Here is a 22,091-nt window from a genome sequence, read left to right as displayed (position 1 = left end):
ACCTTATATATACGAATACCTGGGTTAAAGATAAATCGTTATCATTACGCGATTTCATAAAAATTTAAAACTTGAAGGCTAAAACATTTTTCCTATAATGACGCTTCAAATTTTCTCTATAGCTATTTGAAGCAAAACTTGTGGAAAACTTGGTGTTAAATTTTATAACCTTAGATATAAATACAAATAATATTATATGAATTTTGAACTACAAAATAATTTGCAAATATTCATGGTTTTGACGAATTTTTGTCAATATTTGAAATTCAAATGCTAATAAAAATTTAATTTGAAATTCCGGTGGACATTTTTTTTGTGATAAAGATTGAAAAATTTGTAAGGAATCTTTCATTAAATTTTCAAATCTTACATTTAAAAAGAAAATTTTTTATGGATTTCGATCTAAGATGATTTGAACATTGCCGTAATTTTTATGTATTTAGTCAAAATTTGAACTATAAATGCTTATAAAAAAAATGTGTGACTATATATTTATTTTATTTTTCAAATGCTATTGTAAAAATATTTTAGGAGCCTTGTATTAAATTTTCAAATCTTAGGTATAAAAGGAAAATTTTTTATGAATTTCGATCTAAGATGATTTGAACATTGCCGTAATTTTTATGTATTTAGTCAAAATTTGAACTATAAATGCTTATAAAAAAAATGTGTGACTATATATTTATTTTATTTTTCAAATGCTATTGTAAAACTATTTTAGGAGCCTTGTATTAAATTTTCAAATCTTAGGTATAAAAGGAAAATTTTTTATGAATTTCTAGGATAAAATAATTTACGAATTTTTGTGATTTTTACGTATGTTGTCAAAATTAAAATTTGAATACATGTAAAAAAAAAATTGTGGCTATACATTTATTTTATTTTTCAACTGCTATTGTAAAAATATATTATGAGCCTTGTATTAAATTCTCAAATCTTAGAATTAAAAAGAAAAACTTTTATGAATCTCTATCTAAGATAATTTGAACATTGCCGTAATTTTTATGTATTTAGTCAAAATTTGAACTGTAAAATCTTATAAAAAAAATTGTGCCTATGTATTTTTATAATTTTTTGATTACTATAAGAATAACTTATGAGGAACTTTGTATTCAATTTTCAAGTATTTTGATAGGGCCAAAAAAATTTTATCGACCCTTCCAAAAAAATTTTCAGAAATATTGAAAATTTCAGTTGTCTATAAATATTTTGAAAATTAAATCATGTTAAGAAAATGCCAATCTTAATAACTGGTAAAATTTTCAAGTATCTAGGACTCATACTTTTTGAATAATAACAAATATTTAAAATCGTTTCAGGATAAATCGTTATCGTTACGCTATTTCGTAAAAATTTAAAATTCAAACGCAATTAAAATTTTTCCTATAATGACGCTTCGAGTTTTCTCTATAGCTACTTGAAGTAAAACTTATGGAATACTTAGTGATGTATTCTTAATCTTTAGTTATAAACACAAAAATTTTATGATTTTTCAACTTCAAAATTCCTTGCAAATTTTCGCGTTTTCGACAGATTTCGTAAAATTTTGAACTATAAAAGCTTATTAAAAAAAATTGTGACTTACGATTTTTAATTTTTTTTAGCTACAATAAGAAAAACTCATAAGGAACCTTGTATTAAATTTTCAAGTTTTTTTGGTCGTCCAACATTTTTTTACCGACACTTCAAAAAAAAATTCTCAAAAAAAGTGTAAATTTCAGTGGTCTATAAATAACTCAAAAAAAGTCAATTTTTGAAAATTAAACTGTATATAGAGAACACTAACATGAACATTTGGTGAAAATTTCAAGTATTTAAAGTGATTATTTTTTGAATTACAACCATATAAAAAAATCGATTTGGTCGAAAACTGATTTTGCGTAAAAATTCCCGTTTTTCTGTCATTTTTTTTTTGTTTTTCTCGATTTTTTTGAAAACTGTTGGAAAATGTTTACTTTTGACCTCTATAATGCACCAAGGATCTTCAATTTTACATCGGAAAACACCCCCAAAGTTTGAAATCGAAGCATTATTTCGACTAGTTATGCTGTACACAGACACAAAAAAAAAAAACACACATCATTGTAAAATCAATACATTCATCACTTCGTTCAGAATCTAAAATCGTGCCTATATATTCTTATAATTTTTTAATCACTTTAAGAATAACTTAAGAGGAACTTTGTATAAAATTTTCAAGTATTTTGATAGGGCCATAAAAATTTTATCGACACTTCAAAAAAAAAATTTCAGAAAAATTGAAAATTTCAGTTGTCTATAAATACCTCAAAAAAAGTCAAAATATTTTGAAAATTAAATCATGTAAAAAAAATGCCAATCTAAATAACTGATAAAATTTTCACGTGTCTACGACTTATACTTTTTGAATAATAACAAATATTTTAATTCGTTTGAGGATAAATCGTTATCGGTACGCTATTTCGTAAAAATTTGAAATTCAAACGCACTTAAAATTTTTCCTATAATGATGCTTCGAGTTTTCTCTATAGCTACTTAAAGGAAAATTTATGGAAAACTTAGTGTTGTATTTTTAATCCTTAGTTAAAAACGCAAAAAATTTTATGATTTTTCAACTTCAAAATTACTTGCAAATTTTCGCGTTTTCGACAGATTTCGTAAAATTTTTAACTATAAACGCTTATTAAAAAAAATCGTGATTTACGATTTTTAATTTTTTTTTTAGCTACAATAATAACAATTCATAAGGAACCTTGTATTAAATTTTCAAGTTTTTTTGGTCGTCCAATATTTTTTTACCGACACTTCAAAAAAAAAATTCTCAAAAAAGTCGAAAATTTCAGTGGTCTATAAATAACTCAAAAAAAGTCAAACATTTTTGAAAATTAAACTGTATATAGATAGCACTACCATAAACATTTGGTGAAAATTTCAAGTATTTACAGTGATTAGTTTTTGAATTACAACCATATAAAAAAATCGATTTGGGCGAAAACTGATTTTGCGTAAAAATTCCAGTTTTTCTGTCATTTTTTTTTTGTTTTTCTCGATTTTTTTGAAAGATGTTTACTTTTGACCTCTATAATGCACCAAGGATCTTCACTTTTACATCGGAAACCACCCCCAAAGTTTGAAATCGAAGCATTATTTCGACTAGTTGCTGTACACAGACACAAAAAAAAAAAAAAACACACACTTCATTGTAAAATCAATATATTCATCACTTCGGTCAGAATCTAAAAATTAATGAACTAATAAATATTTGTACATTATAAATCGTATAAATCGTAATAAAACGAAAAAAAATTATATGATCTTGCTTATTTTTCATTAATTTAATAACTGGTCATCCGGTTTGATTATAAATTTTAAAAAAAACGGTACAAATGAATTTTAATTTATTGTAATTGGGTATAATTTTTTTTTTATAATTCACAACGCATATCGTGAAAAGAACAGTTGAAATTAATACATTAACGTAGAATAACAATGCGAAATGAAACGGTGGATAAAAAGAGAAATGGTCATATCGTATTGTTCTAGATTGTTAAAATGCCACAAAAATAAATAGGGGCGCGATATAGACTGAGTAGGAGTGAGACAGAAAGAGGTTTCGAAGGGTTAATATTTAATGTTAGCAAGTCTACATTGAAAAGGCGGAAGCGGCACATGAAAATTAATTCCTTCGGGGCTAAGGGCTTTTTAACGTTTAATACGCTGTTATTCTTTTGTTACTCTCTACTCCAAAAGCTCTCACTCTCACTCAACCATCGTCCTCTAGCCTGCTGCATTTTGCATAAATACCACCCACCCCAGGAATAGCAGAAGTATTGCAATTCTCTCTCAGGAAAGCCTGTAATAATATTTATTTTTTAAATATATATATATATATATAAAGAAACCTTCCTGATGCAAAAACAAACTATTGAGATTGCGGAGGACATGAGTAGGGTCTCTCCAGATTCAATTAGTAAAATAATAATAATAATAAAAACACAATATAGTTTTGTAAGCAAGTGACGTTTTCTGCCATTCAGGGTTTCCACCGCTTTTCCGGGATAAAGAAAAAACCATGTATTTAATTTGTTATTGACATAATATATGGGTTTAAATTAAATTTATCTACCAGTATTTAATTTTTTTTGATTATTGTGTACATAATGTTATCGATGGATTAACTATGTATAATTTTCAATTAATTAAGAATTTAAACATAATATTGTATCGTTTAATAAATTATGAAGTTACATCCCAATGGTATCGTTATAACTAGGGAACGGATTTAAATGCTATAAAAAACAAGAAAAATGCCTTAAAAAAATGCTTTAACATCAAAAAATGCCCTAAAAAACTTTAAAAATGGGTTTATATTCAATAAAAACAAAATTTTGTATTTAAACTTATAAAAAAACACATTATTATGAAAAATCTAATAAAAAATATTTAAATACAATACAACCTTAATTAATAACTTTAGATAAATAGTTTATCGTATCTTATATCTTATCTTGACCTTAATGTGGGTAATAATCTGTTGTAACTTGTATGTATGTATTTTGTGTCTACGCGTGTCAACAATAATTTCGTAATTTCGTAACATAATACAATATATTTGGGTATTTTAATTTTTTTTTTAGAATGAATGTAGAAAAAATATTGAAAAAATGACTTAAAAACCACAAAATGCACTAAAAATTTCAAAAAATGCTCTAAAAATGCATTGAAGTCTTAAAAATGCAAAATAAAAGTTACATTTTTTAATTCTTTGATGTATGAAATGAACTTTTTGCTTGGAAACCAATGTTTTCAGACATTCAGAAAAAAATGCGATTTGCATTCAAATCCGTTCCCTAGTTATAACTTATAATTTATAGCTAATATACTTCAAAATATGCCATAAAACAACGGTGAATATAATATTATAAAGCAATTGATATTAGCTGTTCATTAGTAAAAAAAGAGACATTTAAGAAAATAAATATTTCGGAAAATATTGTAGATAATAATGCAATAAAATATACTATAGTACTTGTGTGACCACTGACCGATACACACATTTGCCACGGTCCTCGTTAATTTCATTTGTATAGCTTCCGATAGCAGTAAAGCAAAACGATCAACAATTAAGAAGGTATGTATAGTTATATTGCTATCACCCATAGTCATAAGTACCTTTAACAAGTCTTACCCCATATTTACAAATATAGACGAGACCGATCTGCAGACTTTCCAGATAATTTACTACCGAACCTCAAAACATTAGCTGAAACTACTGCGAACGTGTATTTTCCAAAAAAAACCAAGCAATTTTTTTCAACACTATTGAAGATGTACCCTATACGAGTATTGAATGCATTAAAGCTTTCAGTCAATTAACTTCTCCGAATAATGTAAGATTTGCCTCACGAATTTCAAATAATAGATTTTGCATATATTTTTCAAACAAAAATATTGTTGATCAAATAATTACTCAATAGTCGTACATTGTTATTAACAAAACAAAGATGACATTTCGTCGTCTTATTAATCCTGTCAAAAGAATAATTCTTTTTAACGTGCGACCTATTATACTTCACGACGTTATCTCAAACGCTATCGCCAATGTTTCAATTAAAATATTATCACTGATCACCTTTATAAAAGATGGCTTCGCTAATTACAAGTATGGACATATTGAAAGCTTCCTCCGACAACTATATATAAACCCAGATGACAATGATAAAATTCCTAGTTCAATTTTTATTTTATTTGAACAAACCGTATACCGTATTTTTTCATTAGACGACACTGTAATAAGCTATAGTTGTAAACAAACTTCACAAATTCAATCGTTACAAAAATATTACAGAAAATAAAGTTTCAAATTCCCAACATTAACATCCAAGTCCCATTTAGGAATGAATGACACAGAATACAATACTCAACAATCTAATATCGAAAACCAATCCAACATAATATCCTATGAACCATCTCTCACCCAGAACCTCAGTGGAACAAGTTAAAAGACCGGCCCTTCATCAGTTTCTCATCACTACAGAAAATCTAGCTATCATACCTCAAGCAAACACCAACTCAGAAAACATCCAAACCAATAAGAGTTCACTAAAAACCAAACTAAAAGATTCCAAATTCAAAGAAAAAAAGTAACCAACTCCCCACCGTAAAGTGAAATAGCCCCAAAAGCCTCCAAAACAATACAACTTCCCCCAAAGGAAACAAAACGTTCAAACTCCATTGAACAAATTATATTAAAACTAGACAAGTCGTTAAAATCTGCTTAACCATCGTTCAAAAAAATACTTGATTTAAAAATAAGTTTTACTTAACTCAAATTGAAACTTCACTCTGCGTCCAAGACATATCAAGTGAGCTTAAACCTCTCAATTTATCTTCCATGGAAATAATTGAGATCTTGGATATAGTCCAATCGAAGTTCAAAAATCTAAGCATTAAAAATAGACTCACTAGACTCTCCAATTCTCTACTTGATGTAACACTAGGTACCGATTCCACTCTAGAATAGTGTAAACATTTATTATAAAAAAATATATTTAAAAAAAAAAAAAGAACGAATCCAAATAACATCAAATTCTCCAGTGAAACATTTATAGTTTTTAAAGAAAAATCGATGAACTGAAATCATTAATTTCAGAACACTACACATAAATCCTATGTTTGCAAGAAACAAACTCCAACAACCTTAACACCGGATCACTAAATAACTATAAAGAATACAGTTTTAATAGAACTAATTGTCTTCTTGCAAGTGGATGTGTAGCTATGTACTTAAAATCGGATTATCCTAGTAATAATATAAACATAATTTTGTATCTTGAATTTGTGGCAACTTCTGTTAAATATATATCATCTAACTAAACATTTAACTTTGTAATATTTACCATTCTAATCAACACAATTTCAACAAAAATGACAACTTCCTAAATATTTCATATTAAAAAGTGATAGCATTGAGTGGAGTTCAATCAAAATAGATAGAAAACCAAATTCCCCAAGGTTCGTTTCTCTCAGTGTCCCTCTTCCTGTTTGCCATCAACGGCATTACCGAAAATTACGTACTCCCATTAAATTTAATTTATATGATTTCAATTTCTAGTGCAGAAATAAATGTAAAAACACAACACAAAGCCTGCTCCAAACAATATCAACTAATTTAGAAAACTGAGCAAAAAAAACCCGGGTTTCATTTCACTCCAGAAAAATCCAGCTGCACCACGTTCACAAAAATAGGAATGATTATGCTCTAAAAATAACCAATGACAATATTAAAGTTGCACACAGAAACTCAGTAAAAATTATTGAAGGCATTTTCGACAGACATTTGTCGTGGACTCCGCACATGGACATTTAAAATCATCTTCCGGTAACTCAATCAAAAAGTTTGAATTCTTTCTCACACCACATAGGACATGGAAATAAACATGTTAATTAAAATTCACAAAGACTAAAAAATAAAAAACTCTACTTAGATCATTAGAACTATTAAGAAAAAATAGAAAACATTGAACAAAAAAAAGCGAATCGAGATAACCGTTTTGCTCGACAGTAGGTGTCAACTATATCGAGTGTAACTCGCCAACAGTAATTCATTGTATAGTATTTGTTAAATTTTAAAGCATGTCAAAGTCGATAAACAACGAATCTGAGTGCTTAGATGGTCTATCAGGATACGTATATATTACAAATTATACCTATTTACCTATATACGTAGTTTCCTACCAGTAAATGATAATAAGGTTGACTTGATTTCTACGGAAAATATTGGTTTTAAAAATGTCCTCATATCTATAAATTATATTAACATACGTTAACAATTTCAAGTACTCACGAATAATATTTTTAATTTATAACAAAATAATTAGAATCGTTATTCGTTAATCGTAGTTAAAAAAAAAATATTTATAATTTCATCAAAAACTTAACTTAAAATGTCTATAAAATATTTTTAATTAATTTATACATTTTTTGGTTACAGTAAGAACTACTAATGAAGAATCATGTATTACAATTTCAATCCTTAAGTTTCACAAATTGAAAATTTTATACATTTTTAACTATGAAATAATTTTCAAATTTTTGTGATTTTGAAAAATACATCAATTGTTCCTTGAATTCTAAGATACTAGAATTTGAAATTATTTATAAGATTCTAAAAATAAAACTTGATGGGTAAAACTTTTAACTTTTATAATATTAATATTGTTCTTTTTCATCTAAAACATAAATATTTTTATTTTCATAAAAGATAAATTGTGAAGAAAATACATATATTACCTATCTTATTTTGTGAAGCGATTAAATAAGGGGTATTCATCGTTTGTAACGAATAAAAGTTGGAATGATCTAATTCTTCATCAACTTTACTTTTATCTTTTCCCACTTCCATCCTTTTTACGTAGCGTTTAATTTTGTAATATTGCGTTGTTCCGATTGGCTCACGAATAACTCACCCTCTATACTGCAGGAGTTGCCAATTAGGTGTCTTGTTTTATACATAAAAAGCTTTGAGATTTCAAATAAGGCACTTTATTTTTTTTAAGGTCAAACACCCAATGTAATAGCTAGTGGTGTAAAAGGGTTCTTTGTCAGCGCCCACCAAGTTTAATGGAGACAACGACGGCGACAAAATCTAATTTCGAATAAGGGGAGTATAGACATTTTTCTCACGACTTCGTTTAGGAAATAAAAATTGCAATATTTTTTAAAAAACGAATACTGCAGTAGAAGGATAAAAATGAATATAAACGACTAACAACGATTAAAGTGCTGTTATACAAACGTTTACAAACGAAATGTAGTTAAATAAGAAATGGAATAAAAAACCAATCGTAATTTTAACGAAAATATTACACAAACAAATAAAACGAATTATCATTTATTGAAAGAAAATATTTCAATATTTAAAATTAAGTGTTTATAACACAAAGTATAACATTATGTATAAACTACGATTATTTTAGAGTTAAGCTTTATGTATTGATTGAATATTATTTAAAATTTAGATTTATAATGAATGTATAAAATAAAAATATTTCAATACAAAACATAAATTCTTCATTTGATTTTAAATATTTTCTATTTAATTTTATTTTGTATTTACATTTTTATATGTCAGTATGTGACCATTAGTTAGGTTATTAGATGAGAAATGCGTAGACATATTTAGTTATTGTAATAAATAGATTATATTTTATATGCATTAACTAGTAATATAATGTATTAAAAATAAAACAATTATTTGTGTTCAAAGGTATCAATAAAACAATAACTTGATAAACCATGTAGGTATACGTAACAAGCATGGGTAGTAATATATTACTACTGATGAAATGGCTACCTTAAAGACGGATAATATTGCTTGTTATTTCTAAAGGGCTATACTAAAAGAATCATAATGCAAATTGTATATCGTGTTATTCCTTACAACACAACTAAATACATTGATCCATATTCCATTGAACTTTTAGTTTATAAGAGTACCTATGTAATCTATAGAATAAGTACCCTTTGTAATATTTTTTATAATATGAATGCAAACCATAATATTATACCATTACATTACATAAGAATTACTGAACATTAAGTTAATTTTGATTGTAATTTGAACAAAACGTACTAAATATTATCTTATATAAATAAGTCCTACAACTAGTTTCTAAATTCAATTAAATATAACCTCCATTAAAACTATATCAAATATCGTTTTATTAAAAAAAAATGGTGATAAGTAAACTATACTAACCCATAATCCTTTTGACTTCTTTTTGACTGATGAACACATTCAAGTGACCTGTTGCACTTGATAAGCAATATAGCAAGAGAATTGTGATGTACCCCATCTGTGTTTATGCTGTTGTCCTGTAGAATAAAAAATATATCTTATATATGTATAAAGTGTATATAATATAAACATTTTTTTATAATCACATGTTACACTGATGTAATTATATGGACCACATGGACACATTGTATGATTATGAGTATGACGTCATATTGTAATTTAGTAATATTGTGTAGTCGTTCACACGCCGACATGAAACATGCAGAGAATGCAGTTTTAGAACTAGTTAAATTCTGTTAACACTTTAAATTATGAGATCATTAATGTTAATTAAGAATGACTAATTACCGTAACCTTTAATATAGAACCAACTAAGAACTTTAATATTAGTTTCTAATAACTTTAAAAGATAATGATGTTTTTGATTTATTAATATTTTTAACAAATAAGCATAATAACAGTGCACACAAATTTGTTGTTTTTTATTTTGATCAAAACATCTTTTAAATATTCATAGAGTCATGGAGTAGAGATACCTATAATACCTAGGTATATGACTCATTTTCTGTATTAAAACAAATTTTAAAACACTTTATAATAATATCATAATGTTATTTTCATTTGAATATATCTATTAACGCATTTTTACATAAATGAGTTGAAGTTTGAGTTGAACTTCAAATGCTCAAAAAATTATTTTGAATTCACGTATGAATTTCACGTACAACAATTTATGAGTAAAATGTATTTAACTTGTATTAAGTACATTTTAAAATTGGTTTTTTGGACGATTTTTAAAACTACCTACTAAGGATTTTAAATTTTGACCTCCCAAATGCACCAACGCCACTAACTAGATTTACTTTCTCACCTGAAAAGATATTGAAGTTAAAAATCGAGGCATTATTTTGACTACTTATCGTGTACACAAGCACAAAAAAAAAATTTTAAAAAATACATCATTGTAAAATCAATACATTCGCTCCTCTCAGAATTTAAAATATAATTTTTGGCTATACTATTGTCATAATTAAAAAATTATTGCTATTGCAGGGAACTTGAGTCTTTTTCACTGAAATGAATACCTTTTTTTCATTTCTTTAAAAATATTTAGAATACATTTATTGTTAAAGTAGGAGCAATTTAAATTTCTTGGACTTGAAAATTCGATGTAGACTTATAATTAAAATGGTTATTGGTCATAATATATTATATTACATTGCTAGTTTTTTATTTACAAAAAAAATTAAAAATTATATGGTATGAAAACATGAAAAAATCTTTTTTAAGTTTCAACTACAGTCAATAGTTTTAAACAAGTACATTAATTTATCAGTTAGATTTAAATAAAAATAATTATTATATAATTTTTTATACTTGCACAACTACACTTAATGTATCTCGAAAATATTAATAAACAATTTTCCTTTTAAACTCTAAACACAGTATATCTACATGTAATATTATAATATGCTGAACAGATTTTAACAATTCAACTGTTTATGTGTTTCATTTGTAACTTTGTAAGTAGGTACCTATACCAATACAGTTTTATATACATTTATAAATAATAAACACCATATAATAAATTAATATTTAATTTAACAAACTTTATTTTGTCAAACCTAATGGGATAAATGTCTGTTTGATTCAGATTTAAGTTTCAAAACTAAGATGTTTTATTTTAATACAAGTCACTAGGGATATATCAGATTATATGGGATCAGTGGTATAGGAAAAAAATTATTTAATAGAGACCGTTCTTACTTTTTAGCAGAATATAATATAGTATTATAAAATTAAATATTCGGGATATTTATTAACTGCTGATAATCTTGAATTTAATCAAGAAAAGATATATTTAAATATTTAGTATTAAAAATAATCAAACAACAGAATTTGACTACCAAATAATCTCGCAAATAATAATATAATATACTATTGTCTGTTATGGGACCTGCCTAATGTAAAATTAAACTGTTGGTTATTTAATATATGTTTATATATTTTAATAAAATGTAAAACATTTAATTTTATACCTCTTAGAATACTATTATAAGATTAATTACTTTGTGCTTTACATTTCAAAAATGTGATCTAACAATATTGTATAAACATACCCTTAATATTTTATTACTATTTTTTTATATCGTTTCTATAATATGGTGTTCAATTATTCAAGGTATTGTTGTATCTTTAAATATATTATACATAGATATTTTGTAATGAACATTTATTTGTACATTTACGTGTTGTAATGGGGCGTATACCCATTTCTCTGTTTTCTGTAAGTGCGTATACTTATATAATAACACATGATTCGCGGGTATACGCGAATGTAAATGTCGAATGAACCTTATCGATATGACGGTTTCCATAATCAAAACGGTTGGTTATATTAAAGGTACCTACTCATATTTCATAGTATTTTAGACTTTAGAAATACGACAACACTGTAATTAGACATTATTATCAGTATTGACTAAAGAGTTATTTATAAACATTGCGGGTAAACGTATTATTAAATGTATATTTATATGTATTTGATAAGACGCTATACAACACCACCAGCGGCCGGCGTCAAGAGGACGCTACAGTGCTACACCCGTACGTGTTGTCTCCGTCTTACCTCTTACAAGTATTATGGAAAGTTGGACTTATCAAATTCAGTAAAGAATTATTATTAAATATTGAGTTATATTATAAAGTAATTACCTAGTATATCCCTTATTTATAAATTTGTATTTGCTAAAGAAAACTAGGTATATTATTCCTTTGTTTATTTTTAAATATATTTATTATATACATAATATATGGCAGTCGACAGATGCATTATGTATATACAATTATATGTAAGACAAACAATCGAAACACATAAAACCATTGGTATACACGTGTTAGTTATAAATATTTTTATTCGGGCTTTGTATTCGATTTATTATAGGTATGTGTCAAATATATATTTATTATTGATGGTTTATCTTTAATTTCTCTTGTCTATTCAGCAAAATTAAATTCAAACAATTTCAATAGACTTATTCCTTTGTATTGGTACCTACCTCATTTTCCGTTTAACTACACGCGTGATGTTTATGTATAAGGTCCTTAAAGGTTATTCTTCTTTCAGTCGATCACCTGTCAAAATAGGCTCAACACGTTTTTATTGTGCTCAATACTTATATATCTTACCCAAATATGTATGGGTAATAACAATGTGGTATTGTGGTAAACAAATCCATGGAAATTATGATGCATGTATCTTATGGGAATACAATAATGGGAGTGTGCGATAATACTCAAGGGTTCCTTCTAAATTAAAAATAAAGTATTTAGATTTTGGGTACACATAAACATAAAATACAAACAATACATTAAAAAGATGGAGTGCTATTTCCTAAATTACAATTTACAATGCTCATTTTTACACATAGAATCAATAAGAAATTTTATACAGGCATATAAAGGTTATTATAAAATCATAAAATTTTGAGACTGGATGAAGAATTAATATTTTAACAATTTTTCGAAAGCATCTATTATCAGTGTAGTACAACACTATGAGAGTGAAAATCCATATTATTTAAGAATATTACAATTATTTACAAAATGTATACAATATTATTAAAGTAAAACATTTTAGAAAAACACGTAAAGATAAGTTATTGTCTCGGTTATTGTTTTATGTTTATTTCCATTATATTCATACTTGAATATTCTTCGAGTGAACTGATGCTATAGAAGGAGTTATATATTTTAGTGAAATTTGAAAAGAACAGTTAGCTGAATTTTAACATAATATTTCTAAAAATTTTATTTGATTATGAAATATTTTTAAAATACATTTAAGATTTATATCTTACATAAGTACCTACAGTCAATACAAATAATGCGATGATTAATCGTGGTATTCTTACACTGCTCATCCGAATGGAGAATATAGGTAATATTATGACTATTAACAATACATTTTTCAAAATTTAAGTGACCATGAAATAATTTGATAATGATTGCTGATTAATATAAAATTTTAAGTCGTTAAAGGGTTGTATTATCGAATAATTTGTATTTTAAAATTTTTAATGATTACCTATATATATATAATATTAATCTAAATAAATTTTGGTTATTACCAAGTTAAAGCAGTTCAAAATAAAAATAATATAAGTTGAATGTACCTACCTACACATAAATGCATAATTTACTTATTTATCTATTTTTAAAATCAAAGCTATAAGTATCCAAGTGACATACCTGCTATGTTTTACCAAGATTGTACAATTAGGTATACCTATAAACCTACGTAAATCTACATAGGTCTCACTGGTCCCAGATACAACTTAAAATAGAAGGGTATAATGTAATACCTAGTACTTACTACCTACCTATATATTATGTTATTAGCAACAAAAAAAAATCATCAAAATATGATCGATTTTACCTTTTTTGTCACAATTTTTTATTTTAACAATCACAATCCATCTCCGCCGGGTTTTGCATTATAAAAGTTAATTTCAAAAAAATAAATCCTGGATAAAAACACGATACGAGTAGGTACACAGTTCGTAATATAACTCGGTTACAAAACAACAATAATAATATTAGCTATTGAGATGATCGTTTTTTTTTTATACACACATATATATATATTATATATATTCGAGAACTAACTACGGCGCGGTCAAAACGCCGGACTGTATTATATTCGGAAAAAATTGATGTCGAACGCAGTACGGCGCCGTCGACTCTCGTGCGCGGAACAATCGCGACACACCGGCACGACGACACGCAGAGAACTGTTCGCCCACGTGGTACGGGTACCCCGGTTGCCGGTGGTACGTCGCGCGCCGTCGCCGCCGGTCCGCGGTTGCACCGATCCGCCGGCCCAACCGAGAAAATACTCGTCGTATACCGCGGTAAACAGTGTGGTGCCCACCCGCTGCAGCCGCCGACTACAGCTAGGTCGAACGTTCTCGACACAAACCATCAAATATTCATGTTTCAGACCGCGCGTGCCGTCGTAAAATGCACGGGCCTTTTGACTCTCGGGTTTTGTCGTATACTGCAATTATTCCCGGGGTTGATGGATTTCCCCACAGAGGCGGTCGAAACGCATAATAATAATAAATACGATAGGTTGACATTATAATATTATTGTTATAGCTGTGTTGTTATTGCACCTATATGAGTTTTATTGCTTCTTTCCTCGTACCAACGTTCTTCGGAAAATACACGCTCGTTTGCTTGTAATACTCTTCGATAGTGTCTATAGTCTATAGTATAGTCTCTATATACGCTTGTCTATCTAGACGACCGTAGACATTTTCCGAGAAATTAATAATTTGACCATTTTTTCGCGAGTAATATCTGCATGTGATATACAAAATACACAAAATAAGAACTATAAAAACATAATACGATTTTATGCTAAGCCGGAGTTGATGTTAATATTTGTAAAAATATAAACGTAAATAATGCAAGTACGTGGTAACGACTAACTAGTCTTCGGAATTTCGTAGATTAATTATGAAGCAGATTAACAATTCTTGGAAACTTTTAAAATGTAGAGTTCAAATATGCTGGACAGAAATAAAATCCAATGAGGAGTAAATAAATAAGAACTTAAATTGAGAAAAAATCAATAACAATATAAACATACCTAATAAGATATAACGATTCCAAATAAATATTTATAAGAATATCTAGAGCATTATTTATTTAATTTTTTACAGAAGTCTTTGTTTATTAATTAAATATAATATATTATCTCTTACTATACAAATATTTATTTTATTTTTTCATATTTATTTTAAGTCAATATATTTTTACTTTGTTACTTAAAAATACTTTTAAATAAAAAAAAAAAACAATCATGGTTCATGTATCATATTACATGTACTTGTTTATTAAGAATTTTCAACACGCTTTTTCATACAGACGACTTTGAATAAATAATCATTCTACTGAAACAGTTATTTTTTACAGCTCAGTTAAGTTTAGATAGGTACATTATTAATAATAATTAATACCTAACATAATTATTAACATAATTTGTAACTAATCGGATTGTCAATAAAATGTTCGAATATTAAATATGTCATGGTTTATAAAATAAGAAATATTATATATTTATGTTCATGTTAAATAAATAAAAAAGTCAGTAACTGACGCTTGTCATAGATAAGATTTTTTCTTTCTGCTTTTTTTTGCAGTCCAAACTATTTTTTGAATGATGGAGCTGTAGACATGAACGGATATTTACGTTGGACCTTGGGCAGAAGATTAAAAAGCTAACTAAGAATCGCCAAAAATAGAGGCAATTTCTATATAATATATTAGGTAAGCTTGTAAATACTAAATTGTAAGCCAACCAATTAATGTTGATAAAAAAAATGTAAAATATAATGCATTATTAATTTAATATGAAAATATTATCGTTTGAACTCTGTGGCACGTTATAAGTGGTTTTACTCGAGTGTGGGTGGTAGATAGATATTTCCCTCGTACAACGATCGCCAATATTCTACTTTTCATCGTCTGCTATAACATAACACCGCGCCTTCCTTTAAAGCAGACGATGAGACACCTGTTGTGGATTTCGGCATAACCGATAAGCTCCAAAAACGTACTATGTGTTTTTTCTCTTGTGCGTTGAGTTCTACACAACAGGCTACAATGATTTATAAAATATTTTATTCGAGTCAATTTAGAGGCGATATTATGACTTTCTAATATCTGGTAACTACTATTTATATATATTGTTTTATACCAACATCAATCATATTTTTAATTTAAATCACTTTATGTAACACAAAAGAGATGTGTTAATGTAAAATACGTGAGTTCATTATTTCACATTTAAAATTTAATAAACATAACAATGTGCATAGCATAATTTTGTTCAATAAATGTTATAGATATAACAAGGAATACTAATATATAGGTATATATATATATACATAAAAGTAATAATTATTGATAAGTAGAATGAATAATGTTGTTGGTTAAAAATTTTTGTATTTAAAAAAATCATACATTTCATATTGTTAGGCTTTATAGGCTTATTCCTAATCTTCGATAAATTCTTAATTCCATCGACGTTTAAGCTTAACATGTCTCTAAAAAATTGTGTTTATATTAGATTTTTAGATTTTTTCGCTCCATTATGAACTACTTATGAGGAACCCTGTATTCTAAATATTCAAGTAAATTTAGAAAATTAATTTTGTCAAAAACTTAATATATATTGAAATTACTGTTTTCCTATATTTTTTTCCCCCAATTATTATTAAGAAAAGCACTATTTTTTTCAACCCACTCTCACCTTTTAAAAGAGAAGAAATTACATTCAATTTCTTATCAGAAATTATACTAAAGTTGAAAATTCAAGCTCTTCGTCTGCTTAGAATCTAAAATAATAATAAATATTACTTGGTATTCGTATTACAGTTAATTTGAAACAACTAATAGGTAATAAATATTTAGAAAAAAATTAAAGTTAAATATAAATTTTATTATTTTATTATATTAATACTTTATGCTTTATAATGTGTCCGTTATTAAAAATATACCTATGTAATATCAACAATCAACTCAGACCTTTACCCTTAAACCATTAGGTTTTATTCAGACCCTTAACCTTATATAACTTTCGTTTGAACAGTTAATATTATTTTGAGTGTCGATATCGGCGCATACATACTGAACTGAAAGATTTAAGTAAATATTTATATGTGTACATTGCTTAAAATTATAAACTAAAATATCAATTAATTTACAATAAAAACTATACGATAATTTAAGTTAATAAGTTTATTAAAAAGTTCCGAGAATAATGTTTTAATTACAATTATGTAATTTAATACTCAATAATCGTATGATTATTGAATGTACAATAAAGATTTTCATTCCATTAAAATTATCATAATGTTATAAGAAAAAAATCATTAAATAAATTAAATAATACATACATTAGCTGATCTAATACCTGTATTTAAATTTAAGTTTTAGATAATAATATAAGTCTAGTCATACTTGCCATACTTGATTAAATAAAAAGATCTTGTACTACTGAATAGTTCTATATATTATTTAATAAAAATACTAGAAATACAAATTCTTATATACAAATCATAATATCTCACATTGCCATTCATTACATCCTCCCAAGCCCGATTTTTTTCCAGGAATCTCATAGAATGATACATCAAGCTCATAAAATCGATCCTATTTTTATGTCATATTACTTGAAGAGAAACTTTACTGCACCGTCTGCACCTGTGTTTTCTAGCTGTCTCTGCCTTCCACCAAGACTAGTACGAAATATTACCTTTCAAATTTAACTCCTAAGTAATTTTTTCTTCTTCTTTTATTCAAATCTTACCTGATTGGCCACCATTTCCACATCCAATCCAGCTTTGGAATTTCGAAAATTAATGGTAGTACCTATCCCTCAACGCGTAGTTCTTTACCCACATTACGTTTTATCATTTTTACAGCTATAGCTGGTTCATCTTAACCTAATGTCTAAATAGTATACCAAAGTGCGAATTAAAATCAAACAAAATAAGTCAATCCACGTAACGTTCCAATAAAAAAGAATATCTGACCAACTTCTAAATTACAACAAGATCCCCACATCCAATGCAGTTAAGTATTTGGAAAGTTGGAAATCAATCTAGACAGACGGTTGACATGGAATAACTACATTTGTGCTAAAATATTGATACTTATTATTGTCCGTTTGCGTATGTTTAGTCATCTTTAATTTTAAAAAACTAACACCAATCTTAAAATAAAAGTACATATATATGAATTTCTCTTCAAGCCGTTTTGGCTTTATGGACTAAAGCTCTGGAGCACAGAAAAGAATCCAAACGTTTCAAAATATAGCACTCTATCATCTCTTCGACCCACCAACCAAACACTAATAAATTACGATTTTAATATGAAAACTATCGATGAGAAAGCAAGCCTCTTTTATACGCGCTTTTACAATTGACTCCGATATTATATATAATTTTGTATAATCATTATAATCTGTATTCCTAATAATTAACATGAAAGGAAACAATAATAAGAAAACAAATAATTAAGATAGGTATCGCTAATGGGTAATGCTTAATAAATCACTCCATATCCATTCTTAGCATATACGTTTATTATGCATCTTATATTCTCTATGTAACGATAATTTATTTCAAAAAAAAAAATATATATATATACCTTCAGGTAACTATAAACAATGGAACTGAAGTTTTGTTTATCATGATTTGGAAGACTGTTTGCCTGTCTAGTTTATATACATTTGGCATACACAATTTTTTTGAATACAATAAATTTAAGTATGTATTCATTGAAATAACTATTTATAACTGGATAATAAATACTTTTTGTCTTGAGGTCTGAATCAAAACAAAAAATATGTCTTGCCGTCACAGAAAAATATAATACATGCACAATATATTAAATTATAATTAGAAAATTACAAATATACAAATAAACAAATAAAATATTAATGAAAAATATTAATATGGTTGTCATTATTAACTAAAAAAAAAAACTAAAATATCACTGAAATAATATAGATATTAATAACTTATAAAAAACTTTCAATGAAAATTTAATTTTTATTCCTACATCATACAGCATATTGTACATAAGTACACTAAAAATGAAAAATATAAATTAACCCTGTTAAATCATAATATACAATTATTATATTATGTTTATCCTGTTTTAGTTGTAAAATAATGTAATATGAAAATACAATGTAATTATATGGACTTGATTAGGTTTAACATTTTAAATCATATAGGTAATGATTAAAAAAAAAAAAACCATTGAACTAAATTAAATTGATAAAATGAACTGTTTTACATTCACTGATGTATGAATAGATCATAGGTTATAATATAGTACTATTGATTATAAATAAGTATAGTTATTGTATTATTGATAATAAATGGTTGTACCCACTTTAAATAGTGCCGATTGCTGTTCATTAGTTCCCCACTCCAAAAACATATATTTGTCGATAAAATAATAATTTATGATTAAAATCGGAAAATGATTAATATAAAAAAATAATATGTAATATTATTACGTACCTACAAAATTAAATTTATGGAATTGAATAAAATAAAAAATACATAGGAATTACATTATCATATTAAGAGTGTAATAAATAAGTAATAACTTATAACTATGGGTTGGCGTGGTGTGGTTTTTTCAATTAGCTAGTGATTGAGAGTACGCATCACCCGCTGTCTCTAGTTCCCGGATGGGTGATCACTGACCAGTGACCCCCCGGGTTCTTAGTTGCAAACACCTTGCCACACATACACGAGTTGCCAACCTTTACTATATACCGACCGTACAATACCCCTACAATTATAGCTAATGGCCATTGTTAACGGGCTCAAGATTAATTTAAAAAAAAACATAACTATGACTGATTGGATAAGCTTCATAAAAATACATCAATAGGTATGTACTAACACCGTATGTCTGTATACGATTAAATATTAATGCTAAACACAGTAGCGTCAGTAGCCTATATAATATGATAATATATATATATATATATATATTTGTTCCTCGCCAAAAAATAAATATCGATACAGGATAATAATCGCTGAAAATGATGGTAATATGTATAATATTCAAATTATTGATAATTTCAAAACATCCTTAACAAAAATATAGTCTATAATCCCTAAAATAATGGGTGTTAATATATTATTATACATTAAAATTTGAGACATATCGTTTATCCTGCATATTTAGTAAGTTGAAGAACTAAGTAAATAAAATGTAATTCGCGGTTATCTCATTATTGTTGTGTTTCCATTATTTAGTTATAACAGACAACAACAGTATCCCATTGTTCCTATTGAAACCATACACAAAACCACAAAAGTATGTTATATAACTTTACATTAGCTCATCGTAACCTTTTATATTATTATGAATTATGCACCTATTTTCAATAACAAGTAAACAGAACCTTCACGCACAAAAAAAGCCACCACCGTACTGCAGTTAAATAGATAACTAGCGGTATACAATTATTGCAATCAATAACATAAAAATAAATGTATACTTACATAAATTTGTTTATAAATTACGTGTGTATGTTTTTTTTTTTAGTTGTAATTCGTTTATGAATAACTTCTTCAGAAAAATTAATAATTATAGCGTAGGTACCTATGGTAAATATAAAATATAATCTATAGATTTAAACGTAAATAGCTACTAATAAATTATCAAATAGTAATAGGAGTATATATACTATAGAAGATATGACTAACAGTCAGTATATTTAAAAAAAATTAATAATTAACAACAAAGATAACTGTGCAAACGACAGTAATTTGTTTCATAATTATTTAACTATTTAAGTAGGTAGAAAATATTAAGTATTAAGCTTAAGTAAATACCAATTTGGAGTCTGTGTTTCTAGAATGCCATTTTTAAAATATTTTCAACAGATATTACTAAACATAAAAACTGTATTGTTTTTTGAACACAAAATATGAAAATATTACGTCTAACTAATAATCAAAAATATAAATGAAAATCGTATAAATATCTAAAACATAATATTACCTGATTTCCTAATTTGTATCTATATTCTATAATATACATATATTATAGAAAATAAAATATATGAGGGTAATTTTTTATACAAAATAAAAAGTAAAATATTAATACACTAAAAAACAATATTAAAGTATTTAAAAAAATATGTGTACAATAGAAAAGGCCATCAAAATGTAATGATAAATGTCATAAGAATAATTTACATTCGTTGGTTTTATGTTTTAAAGTGTTGATACATTAGAAGTTATCGTGTTACATATATAGATTAACCGCAATAATTCTTCCTAAAATTACCTAAATCATTAATAAACTTAATTTGACTATTTATTTTTTAGCTTTTTTCCTCGTGTTTGCGTTCTCAGGACACATATGTATGTAACTTTTAACAGTTTACACATGCATGTCCGTGTTTATTACTATTTTACTGGATATCCATAAAAATATAAATCGACGAATATATTAGAATTTACTATGCCATAATAAAGAATCAAAATAACTTGATATTTTACAACCTTTTAGACGGGTTTTAGTGGATTTTAAGATTGTAATGTTTGTTTATTACTAGCTATTAATATATAGTACTCCTTTAAATGGTATTCTGCAGAGTTTTCAGAGGCATTTATTAGTTTACTATCATAAATAAAATAGATATGTACATCTTTTTTTACCATATGTAATTTAGCAAAAAATATTTTCTTTCCATGCCCACTAA

General features: G+C 26.5%; 1 protein-coding gene across 1 annotated transcript in view; it reads right to left on the bottom strand.

The window, feature by feature from the left end:
* Positions 1–14,582, bottom strand: part of LOC107168091 (inactive tyrosine-protein kinase Dnt-like) — a 92,709-nt gene extending 78,127 nt beyond the window's left edge. The window contains exons 1-2 of the mRNA XM_089221785.1: positions 14,217–14,582; positions 9,740–9,855 (exon numbers count right to left, since the gene is read on the bottom strand). Of these exons, the coding sequence (XP_089077911.1) occupies positions 9,740–9,836 (97 nt within the window). The 5' untranslated portion in view covers positions 9,837–9,855; positions 14,217–14,582. The remainder of the gene's footprint in view (positions 1–9,739; positions 9,856–14,216) is intronic.
* Between the last annotated feature and the right edge of the window lie 7,509 nt (positions 14,583–22,091).

This window comes from Diuraphis noxia, unplaced genomic scaffold (assembly GCF_037042655.1).
Source record: "Diuraphis noxia isolate RWA-SAM2 unplaced genomic scaffold, SU_Dnox_SAM2 contig0003, whole genome shotgun sequence".
NCBI classification, from domain to species: Eukaryota; Metazoa; Arthropoda; class Insecta; order Hemiptera; family Aphididae; genus Diuraphis; species Diuraphis noxia.
The sequence above is the reverse complement of the archived record's forward strand: the minus strand, read 5'-3'. Positions and strand labels throughout refer to the sequence as shown.